Consider the following 11,897-nt stretch of genomic DNA (forward strand, 5'->3'; position numbering starts at 1 on the left):
GCTCAGGGGATGTCGGAACCCGGTGGATTAACAGCCCCAGTGACCCCCCCGTCCCCCCCCCCCAAAAAAAAAAAAAGGCCAGGGACCAGAGTGCCCTGGGGACTGGTATTAAAATTGCTCATTAGACACCAGATTGAAATGGTATTGGTTATTGAACTAGAGGAGGTGATCATGAACAGTGTGGGGTTTTTTGTTTGTTTTTTAAAGAAGACTTCTATAGTTTTCTTTGTGATAAAGGTTAGGTTATATTTATAAGAGCTTGTCTGAATAGAGGCTGAAATGAAAGACTTCAGAGGATTTATTTAAATGATTCTTCTCAGGCATACCAACTCGAGTAGATCCTAAAGTAACCAATGGCAAAGCAGTCAGCAGCAGTAGCAGCAGCAGCAGCAGCAGTAGCAGTGATGACTCAGAGGAGGAGAAGGCAACAGCCATCACCAAGAAGGTGATATACCTTTTCTGGGCTCTAACTTTTCTCAGGGAAGAAGTGGCCAGGGGGATGGGAGAGTCTTCATTCTCAAGCAGAATTGTTTGGCTCAGTATTTTCCTCTGGTTATCAATTTTTCTCTCGATACAGACTGTACTTAAAAAGCAAGTTGTAGCCAAAGTCCCAGTGAAAACAGCTGTCACCCCTGCACAGAAGAGCTCTAGCAGTGAAGATTCCTCCAGTGAGGAGGAAGAGGAAGAGAAAAAACCCATTAAGAAAAAACCAGGTGATTGGACTTGGGAATTCAAGCTTTATGACTGGCCAGTGCTTAGTTGCAGTCACCACATGGACCTTTCCTTAGAGCTACTTGAGTGCCTTCATGACATGACAGCTAGCTTCTCCCAGAGCTAGGAATCTAAGAAAGTAAGGAGGATGTCACAGTGCTGTGTATAACCTAGACTCGGGATTGAGCTAAGGTCCTTGTGCATGCTAGGCAAGTGTTACGCCTGAGTCAGCCCTTGTATATATCATTTTTTAACAAGGTCCCTACAGTTCAGTCCCCCCACCTTCTGCTCCACCACTGAAGAAATCCCTGGGTACCCAGCCACCCAAGAAAGCTGTGGAGAAGGTACAGCCTGTGGAAAGCAGTGAAGACAGTAGTGATGAATCTGGTGAGTCAGAGATGCTGCTTCCCCCTAAAAATGGGTCTGGGGAGGTTATAAGAATTAGGAAAATAAAGTTGGGTGTGATGGCACATGACTGTAATACTAACAGCTCAGGGGGCTGAGGCAGGAGGATTGAGAGTTCAAAGCCATCCTCAGACAGTTTCAGCAAAAGTGAAGCACTGAGCAACTCAGTGAGACCCTGTGTCTTAAAAGGGGGGGGGGGTGCGGCTGGGGATGTGGCTCACTGGTCAAGTGCTCCCAAGTTCTCTCCTGGTTGGGTTGGGATTCTGGACCCAGCATAGTGCCAGTTATTTCTTCCTAGATTCAAGTTCTGAAGAAGAGAAGAAACCCCCAGCTAAGGCAGTCATCTCCAAAGCAACCACAAAACCAAATCCAGCAAAAAAGGCAGGAGGAAGCTCTTCAGATAGCTCAGGTAAGGCATACAGAGGCCCTCAGTGCAGCTGCTATAGGGCTCCCTGAATTCGATTTGAGGAGCTGTTCATTCTGTTTTCCTCTGTCTAGACACTGACAGCTCTGAGAATGAAGCTCCTGCCCAGCCAGCTAGTACCATCAAGAATTCCAAAAGTAAGCCAGCTGCCACTGTCAAGCCACCTGTGGCTAAGCCAGCTACAAATACTAAGCAACCTGCAGGCAGTGGCCAGAAGCCTCTGACCAGAAAGGCGGATAGTAGTTCCAGTGAGGAGGAGAGCAGTTCCAGTGAGGAGGACAATACAGAGAAGACTGTGGTCACCCCTAAGTCCAAGGTGACTGCCAAAACAGCACCATCTCTCCTTGCTAAACAGGCTCCTCAGAGTGGTGGGGACAGCTCTGATTCAGACAGTTCCAGCAGTGAGGAGGAAGAGGAGAAGACATCTAAATCCCCAGTTAAGAAGAAGCCCCAGAAGGCAGCAGGAGCTATAACGCCTTCTAAGACAGCCTCTGTAAAGAAAGTCAAGGCTGAGAGCAGCAGTAGCTCTTCCTCTGATGACTCCAGTGAGGAAGAGGAAGAAAAACCCAAGAGCAAGGGCACTCCAAAACAACAAGCCCTCAAGGCCAATGGCACCTCAGCATTGACTGCCCAGAATGGAAAATTAGGCAAGGACAGTGAGGAAGAAGAGGAGGAAGAGAAGAAAAAGGCAACAGTGGCAGTTTCCAAGCCAGGTCTGTATCCAGAGAACCTGTCCTCAGTTTTGTTCCCCATGTCTGACAGGATAATACTTTTGGATGTTGGGCAGTGAGAGAAGGCCTAACAGTTTTCTGTTGTGGACCCTCAAAGCCAGCCTCAGCAAAAGCGAAGTACTAAGCAACTCAGTGAAACCCTGTCTCTTAATTAAAAAGTAAAAAAAGGGCTGGGGATGTGGCTCAGTGCTCAAGTTCAATCCCCGGTACCAAAAAAAAAAAAAAAAGGAAAGAAAAAATTAGTAAGAAATCTCTGTTTTTTCATTGCTTTTGGCTAAAGTGAAACAGGGCCAACACATGGTGTGTTTTCTTACTGTTTTTATTGCTTTCCTGGTTGGGTTAGGACCTGGGCCCAGCATAATTTCTGAGGAGGAATGGGAAACTACTATTGAGTCTGGCTTTTTCTTTTGTAGGTTCAGGAAAGAAACGGAAGCAGAATGGGGCAACCAAGGAGACAGCAACTCCTGAAGCCAAGAAGATTAAGCTTCAGACTCCTAATACATTTCCGAAAAGGAAGAAAGTAAGTTGTCTTGTTTTCTTCTCGGGAGCCAGTCTTTAAAAGGAAAATATGCTATCATCTTTACAGTTTGCCCTGGCACCATTCAGCCGCTAAATGACCCCATCTTTAATTTCCTACATAATTCTTTAGGGAGAAAAAAGATCATCTTCCCCATTCCGAAGGGTCAGAGAGGAAGAAATTGAGGTGGATTCACGAGTGGCAGATAACTCCTTTGATGCCAAGGTGAGAGGGGATGGTGTTTACCATTCTTGGGAAGTGGGGGAGGCTCAAGGAAGCATTTGAAGCCCTCCAGGTTCAGTTTGTCTTGGGTAGGGAGTGGAAAGAGAAGACACGGGGGCCCTGGCATTGTCCTGTGTGTTAATTGCCTCTCTCTCCTTACCAGCGAGGCGCAGCTGGAGACTGGGGGGAGCGAGCCAATCAGGTTTTGAAGTTCACCAAAGGCAAATCCTTCCGGCATGAGAAAACCAAGAAGAAACGGGGCAGCTACCGGGGAGGTTCTATTTCTGTCCAGGTCAATTCTGTCAAGTTTGACAGTGAGTGACCTGGGGTCACCTTAGGTAAAACAAGGATGATGATGGGAAGCCACTCATCTTCTCAAGTGGACCTGGAAACCCTCAGCACTGTTAGTGGAGGGTCTTGGTGAGGACAGAAGGTTAGAGTAGGTCCTAAGACTTTGCAACATTAACGTCCTCTCTGGTCCTTTTCTTTGTTCCTAGTTTTGTACAGATTTGTTTTTGAGTGTTGAGTATCAGGGACAACGTAAGAAGAATGTTGTTTTTTTAAGAAAATCATTTTAGTTGTTCCAGTCTTCCTGTTCTGTGGAAGTCCTCATACTAAGAAATTTGTACATTTTATATTAAATCATTTCTTATTGATTTTTGTTGTGATTTTCAGAGGTGATTTCCCACGGATAAAATCTTAATTATTGCTTAAGACATGGTAAAAGGTCACATGAATTTTTATAATTGAAGACTTCTGCCCATGTGAGTGTACATGACCACATTCACCCCTACTTTCCTCAGAGCCCTAGTAAGGGGAATTTAAAGAATGGTTAATGTATATGTATAGTCTGTTGAGCATGCATTCTAGTTCATTCTCATTCATGTGTCTGGGACTGAAGCTTTCAGCCAGCATGGACCTACCCAATATTTTGGGATAAAATTCACTGTTCTGTTACAGGCAGAATTTTAGTGTGGTGTGAATGCCATGGATCAATTTAANTTTTTTTTTTTTTTTTTTTTGGCAGTGCTGGGCATTGAACCCAGTGTCTCAGGAATGCTTGGCAAGGTTCTACCACCAACCTGCACCAATTGTACATTTATTTACTTATTTATTTTAGAGAGAGAGAGAGAATTTTAATATTTTTTTTTTTAGTTTTCGGCGGACACATCTTTGTATGTGGTGCTGAGGATCGAACCTGGGCTGCATGCATGCCAGGCGAGCGCGCTACCGCTTGAGCCACATCCCCAGCCCCCAATTGTACATTTAACATGTTGATCATTATTGCCCTATAAAACCATCCTAAATTGTAGTTCTAGCAACAATGCATAAAAGTGCCTCTGCTTGCCTTCTAACCAACATTACTTACCATGTTAATGTCTGCTACTTGGATAAATGAAAATACTATCATGTTATTGGTTTGTTTATGGCTCTTTGTTTTGTGGTAAAACATTAAGTTTACCATCTTAACTATTTTTAAGTGTTAGAGGTGTCAAGTATATTCACATTGTGCAGAGATTTCTAAAACTTTTTCATTTTATAAAACTGAAACTATATCCATCAAACTCTTTTTTAATTTTTTTTTTAATTTTTTAAATATTTTTTTTTTTAGTTTTCGGCGGACACAACATCTTTGTTTGTATGTGGTGCTGAGGATTGAACCCGGGCCTCACGCATGCCAGGCGAGCGCGCTACCGCTTGAGCCACATCCCCAGCCCAGTCCATCAAACTCTTAATCCTCCCCCAGCCTTGGCAACCATTCTACTTTGTTTTTATGATTTTTGACTACTTTAGATACTTGATATGAGTGGAATCAATAGTATTTGGCTTTTTGTAACTGGTTTATTTTATTTAGCATAATATCCTCTATGTTGTAGCAAATTGCATAATATTCCATTGTATGCATCTACCATATTTGTTTATCCATGTCATTGCTGTTTGTATTGGATGTACATTTCTCTTACACATTTAATCATTGGTATTTCTTTTCTATTTAGTGTAGCCAGCTCTGTACCTTATTTCAATTAATTTATATTTTTCTTAACGATTTGTGCTTTTTGATATATTAAGCAGATTAGCCATCTATCATGGATTGCAAATATTTGGTTTTCTGGTATTTGCATTTTATAATTGAATACAATGTACATCTATCAATTTTCTCCCCAGATGAATCAATTGTGATCTTACTGTTTAAAAACCAAAGCCTACCTTATTTTCCTGGTGGTGGTGGTGTTTTATAGTTGGGGTTGAACCCAGGGATACTTTATCACTGAACTACATCCCCAGGCTTTTATATTTTTTATTTTGGGAACGTTCTCACTAAGTTGCTGAGGCTGTCCTCCAACTTGGAATCCTGCCTCAGCCTCCCGAGTTGCTGCAATTACAGGCATGCACCACCATGCCCAGCTTCTGGGTGTTTTTTGTTGTTTTTGAGATGGGGCTGTGTTACCGAGACTGGCCTCAAATTTGTAATCCTCTTGCCTCAGCCTAATGAGCTGGAATTATAGGCGTAAACCACCATGCCCAGCCACTTGTTTTTCTTTTGCATTTTATGAACATATCTGGAAACTTTTCCTATCTTGTTTGCTTTTTTTCTTTGATTTGCCGCAGTGGGGATGGAACCCAGGGTCTTATGCATGCTGGACAAGCTCTTCACCACTGAATTACATCCTAACACTTTTGTGTGTATAAGTGTGTGTGATTTGGGGTTTGTTTTTTTATAGTAGACTTCTTTTCCTTTTAGGCCTTGCAAAACTAAACTTGTTCATTATCTGCAGCTGATGTGTTACATTAATGAAGCAGTTTAGCAAATTCTCTAGCAACATTCACTAGGAAGGTAACCCTAACCTAATCCTAACCCTAACCTCTGTCTTCTGTTTTGTCATATGTAAAATGAGAGTACCCTGTCATCTCAGAGGGTGGTTATTGTAAGGACTGAGAATTTTTCTAATGAACTTAGCATAGTCCCTGTTATTGCAGGCACTACATCACTGCCACTTGCTCAATAAAAGGATTTTTTTTTTCTTTCTTGGTGGATTGTAGTTCAATGCTAATATGGCTGTCAGGAAAACAACATCTCTAGGTGACCACTGAATTTTCAGATCCCTCTTGCTCCCCGAGTTTGCTTATGCTGTCTGCAGTTACTGAGGTAGCCAGTAGGTGGGGGCTCTTGCTCACTGCATAGGGAGCTAGAGAATATTAATTGAAGAATTAGTTGAGAATACTAGTTGAACCCTTAACAAAAGTTCCATTCAAAAACTTCAGGAATCACAGCAAGAGAATCTGCTTGTATGTATTCCCTGTGTTCTTTGAGTGAGAGTGAGAACTGGATACAAAAAGAATAAGACACACACACCCTCTTTTGAAACTCCTTGGTTCTGGAGAGTGGTGAAGCCTTCTGATCTTTAGTCTGTACTGGTTATCCATGAGGTAGTACACCTGTTACAGTAAAGCTAGCTGCAGGCAACATGGCTTGTATGAGCGATAATGTTCACCGCAGAACCTCCAGCCCTTCCAAGGTAAAGACAAAGAAGGAAAAGGAAGCGATTCCAATCAAGATGAAAATACTGGTTGCCTTTAGCAAGGAGGAAAAGAGTTGGTGATTAGGAGTGGCATAAAAGCAATTTCCTTGAGTTGAGCAGTGATTTAGATTAATTCATTAAGTTGCACTTCTATCCTTGTATTTCATCTTTTTTTTTTTTTAAGGAGGTGCTATATTTCCTTGGGATAGGTAAGATGGAAAGAAATCTAGAAGAAAGTGAGGGTTGGAGCAAAGGGAGATTTCTGAGGATTACAAAAACAAAGTAGAAAGAGTGGCTGGGAGCCAAGGACCCTGAGAAAGTGTTCCTTGGGCTGGGGATGTAGCTCAGTGGTAATGTGTGTTTAAGCGTCAGTACTAGAAAAAGAAGAGGAGGAAGAGGTTGAGGAGGAGGAGAAGGTGTACCCAAGGCTGTTTGCAAAGTGAGGCCAAATCTCTCATCTATCTGCAAGCCCCAGCAGTAACTCCAGGCTCTAGAAAGCAGCCCCAGGAGCAATAATAGTGAGGAGCTAACTACAGAAATACAAAAGGTAGTGTCCATTATTGTACTTCTACTACTTTTTCAAGGTCCTCCCACTCCAGCTGAAGTGACTTCCAGAGATATAAAGAGTTAATACTCTTTCCACCCCTGTCATTTTTCTCTTTTCCCTTTTTTAAAATACATGTATTTATTTATTTAATATTTTTAATAACTTTATTTATTTATTTATTTTTAATGTGGTGCTAAGGATCGAACCCAGAGCCTCAACCATGCTAGGCAAGCACTCTACCACTGAGCAATAGCCCCAGCCCCCAAAACATGTATTTAGTTGTAGATGAACACACAGTATCTTGATTTATTTTTATGTGGTGCTGAGGATTGAATCCAGTGCCTCATACATATGAGGCCAAGCACTTTACCACTGAGCTACAGCCTCAGCCCCTCTTTTCCCTTTTTTTGGGAGCCAGATACTAAATACAAGAGCATTCAAAAACAACTGCATATACAGGAAAAATTACTGACAGTGCATGCCCAGGGTCAAGAAAGAAATTACATGAAGGACTAGGTTTGTAGCTCAGTGATACAGTACTTGCCTACCATGTATGAGGCACTCTGTTCAATCCTCAGCACCACATAGAAATAAATCAATTAATTAACCAAAAATATTAAAAAAGAAATTACATGAGAAGAACTTAAGTTTGTATCTTGGACTGACTGTTGGCACATATACAACTATGACAATTTTTTTTCTTTTTGAAATAGGGTTGCCATCAGACTGGTATCAAATTTGTGATCCTCCAGCCTTAGCCTCCTGGGTAGCTGGGAATACAGGCATGTGCCACTGCACCTGGCTAAACTATACAACTTTTTTTTTTCTCCCCTTGCAGTGCTAGAAATTGAACCCAGGACCTCCTATATATATATTAGGCATGTACTATGCTACTAAGCTATATACCCCACAACAATTTTACCTGCCACCCCCAATAACAACATAATGACAAAACCTTGGGGAAGGAGAGAATCAGATTTCCAGAGTTACATTATTAGTTTCAAATGTCTGGGGTTTGGTTTTTGTTTTGTTTTTCTTTGCTTTTTCCTTTTTATTGGGGATTGAATCCAGTGTTGGATTCAATTGGGGTGGTTATACTACTCTCTCTCCCTTTTCCCCTTGTTGATACTGAAGATCCAACCCAGGATCCAGTGCTAGATTCAATCCCCAGTACTGCCAAACAAAAACAAACTACATTCATGGTTCTAATTTGTAATTTATTATTATTATTGTTATTTTTTGTGGTATTGAGGGAACTATTCTACTGAGTTACATCTCCAACTATTTATTTATTTATTTTAATGTCTTTATTTATTTTTATGTGGTGCTGAGGATCAAACCCAGGACCTCACATGTGCAAGGCAAGCATTCTATCACTGAGCTATGGCCCATGCCCCTCCACCTATTTATTTAGTTATGTATTTATGTATTTATTTTGTTTCAAGATAAGGTCTTACTAAGTTGCTGAGGCTGGCCTTGAACTTTGATCCTCCTGCCTCAGGCTTCCAAGTAGCTGAGATTACAGGCATTTGTGCCACCATGCCTGGCTTCAAATGTCTAGTTTTTAGTGAAAAGATTATAAATCAGGCAAAGAAACAGGAAAGTGAGGCATATTCAAAGGAAAAATAATAAATATATAGAGCCATCCCTGAAAAAGACCTCATAGCAGATCTATTTAGACAAAGACTTTAAAATGACTGTTTGGGTTTTTAAAATAACTGTTTTAAAGGCAACTCAAAGAACTAAAGGAAGATATAGAGTAAGTCACATTTATGTATGAACAAAGTGGATATATCAACTAAGTCATATAAAACCTAAAAAAAAAAAAAAGGATATTGAGTTGAAAGGAACAATAACTGAATCAAAAAATTCACCAAGTAATATAAAGACAGATTGAACAGGTAGAGGGAAGAATCCATGAACTTGAAGATAGAAAAAAGGAAATTTATAGGTCTGAGAAAGAGAAAGAAAAAGAATTGAAGAGAGAAAGGCCGAGAGAGTATTTGAAGAAATAATGGCTGAAAACTTCCCGTGCAAGGTAAGTGTTCTGCTGAGCTATATCCCTAACCCATGTGCATAATCTCATAATCTGTTTTGTTTTTTCCTTTCTTATGCTTTTTATGTGCTTGTCAATTCTTACTGTGCAGCTTAACATCTCCCAGTACAAAACTGGAAGTGGTTATACTACTCTCACTCTCTCTTTCCCTTGTTGATACTAAAGCTCCAACCCAGGGCCCTGTGCAAGGCAAGCACTCTACCACTGAACTATACCCTAGCCCTAGGTATCTACTCTCAAAGGGTAAACTTTCAATATTTCATCAGTATATATAATGTTTGGCATAAGTGTTTTCATTTATTTATAAAAACTTTGACAGAATATTGGAGTTCCATTCATAGTTTATTGCAAATTCCTTTTCTTTCTCTTTCTCTTTTCCCTCGTCCTCCTCTATTTTTTTTTTGGTTGTACTGGAGAATTGAATGCAGGGGTGCTTTATCACTGAGCTACATCCCCAGTGCCCGCCCCCCTCTTTTTTAAAATTTTGATACAGAGTCTTGCAAGTTGCTTAGGGCCTCTATAAGTTGCTGAGGCTGGGCTCAAACTTGCAATCCTTCTGCCTTAGCCTCTAGATTTGCTGGGATTACAGGTGTTTGCCACCACTTCTGGCCAAATTGGCTTATATTTTGACTACTTTATTTGTTCTGTCTTCCTTTTGGTCATTTGTTTTATTTATTTTTCTGGTGGATCCAAGGCTTTGGGCATGCTGGACAATTGCGGTACCACTGAGTCATATCCCCAGCCCTATCATGCAGTTTTTATCCTTTATTGCATCAATATGGCATATTCCACTAGTCAGTTTTTATGTTAAACCAACCTTACATTCCTAGGATGAGTCCCACCTGATTGTGACTTATAATCCTTTTTATACTTTGCTGAATGCTGTTTGCTAGCATTTTCTCCGGGAGTGGGGGGTTTGCATCTGTATTGATTAAAGTTTATTTGTAGTTTTCTTGTGGTACCTTTGGTTTTGGTATCAGGATGACACTATTTTCATAGAATGAATTGGCAACTCCTCCCTCATCTATTTTCTATTTTTATGTTTGTGAAGGATTGGCCTTAATTCTTATTTAAATATTTGGTGAATTTGCTAGGGAAGCCATCTGGGTCTGGGCTTTTCTTTGTGGAAAGTTTTAAGATTACCAATTTATTCTCTCTACTTGTTATAGTTCCATTCAAATTTCTACTTAATTTTGAGTCAGTTTCACTAATGTGAGTCCTTTTGGGAATTTATCTTTCTCATCTAAGTTATCGGATTTTAGGGGGCACACAATTGTTTATAGTATTAAAATTGGTAATGGGCTGAGTGTGGCAGTGCACTCCTATAATCCCAGTGATTCTGTAGGCTGAGGCAGGAGTACTGAAAGTTCAAACCCAGTCTCAGCAATTTAGTGACACCCGATCTCAAAATAAAAAATAAAAAGGGCTGGGGGACTGGGGTTGTGGCTCAGTGGTACAGCACTTGCCTAGCATGTGTGAGGCACTGGGTTCGATTCTCAGCACCGCATATAAATAAATAAAATAAAGGTCCATAAACAACCAAAAACATAAATAAATAAATAAATAAATAAGCAGATAAATTCTAAAAAAAAAAAGAAAATAAAAAAAGGGTTAGGTATGTAGCTCAGTGGTACAGTGCCCCTGATATTAATTCCTAGAAGAATAAGAATAGAAGGAGGAGGAAGAAAAATGGTAATGATGTCCCTGATTTTTGCTCTCTCATCCTTTGCATTATTTATTTATTTATTTGAGGTGCTGAGGAGTAGCTAGGATTTTGCTGATCATAAACCTTTCCATTTTAACCAAATTTTTCTTGTGTGGTTCTGGGGTTTGAACTCAGGGCCACATGCCAGACAAATATTCCAATACTAGACTTAGTCCCCAGGCCCAGCCCTATTTTTTTTTAAATTTATTTATTTGTTCTAACTTGTTATACATGACAGCAGAATGCATTTCAATTCATAGGACACAAATGGAGGACAATTTTTCATTTCTCTGGTATTTCGAGGGGAAGACAACCAGCGTCTCATTGGAGTGTTCTTCCACCCAGAGGAATCCAAGCCACCCTAAATAGTCACTCTAAATTTTAATATCACAAATAATTAAGCCACCGTAAGTCTTATTATCTCAAATAATTAACAAATAATAAAACACACTTAGAAATATATTTACAAAAGCGAAGCCCCTGATAGATCTAGTCCACATGGGTTCTTGAACTAGACAAAGACAAAATGACTCCAGTGGTTTATTTAAGGGGTACATCAAAGACAGGGATAAGGTTTTAAGAGTGGAGTCTTGTTTTGGGATGTTTAGCAATCAGGTTGATTGACATCTTGGCAGGTCACACCCATCTCAGGTGCTATGTGGGATTTTAGGCAGAGCTTGAGGGGGAGGTTCACCTGCATCAGGTGATCAATCCCTGAGGGGGTGCTACAGGGAGTTTGCAATGGCAGACCTATCCCCTCAGGAGGCTACTATGCGCAACAGTCCACACATAGCCCATGGACAGCTCTGACACTGGTAAAAAAAATAAAAAAATTTGTGGTGCTGGAGATCGAACTCAGGGCCTTGTGCATGCAAGGCAAGCCAGCCCTAACTGATTTTAAGTGCACAATTCAGTGGCATTCTTTACAATGCCACAATTCAGTGACATTTCCGTTACAATGTTCACTATGATTTCTATCTAATTCCAAAACTTTTTCTTCAAACAAAACTCTGTACACCTGAAACAACACTACCCATTGCCTTTTTCCTTCTACTCCT

General features: G+C 40.6%; 1 protein-coding gene across 1 annotated transcript; it reads left to right on the plus strand.

Annotated features, from left to right (window-relative positions):
* Positions 1–316: 316 nt before the first annotated feature.
* On the plus strand, positions 317–3,666 carry Nolc1 (nucleolar and coiled-body phosphoprotein 1; the record flags this gene model as incomplete). The annotated part of the gene is made up of 8 exons (XM_015494857.2): positions 317–445; positions 578–713; positions 970–1,098; positions 1,415–1,525; positions 1,615–2,253; positions 2,685–2,791; positions 2,921–3,013; positions 3,174–3,666. Coding segments are annotated over 8 exons (1,503 nt in total), but the record flags the coding sequence as incomplete, so codon positions are not given.
* Positions 3,667–11,897: the final 8,231 nt, after the last annotated feature.

This window comes from Marmota marmota, unplaced genomic scaffold, assembly GCF_001458135.2.
Source record: "Marmota marmota marmota unplaced genomic scaffold, marMar, whole genome shotgun sequence".
In the NCBI taxonomy this organism is placed as follows: domain Eukaryota; kingdom Metazoa; phylum Chordata; class Mammalia; order Rodentia; family Sciuridae; genus Marmota; species Marmota marmota.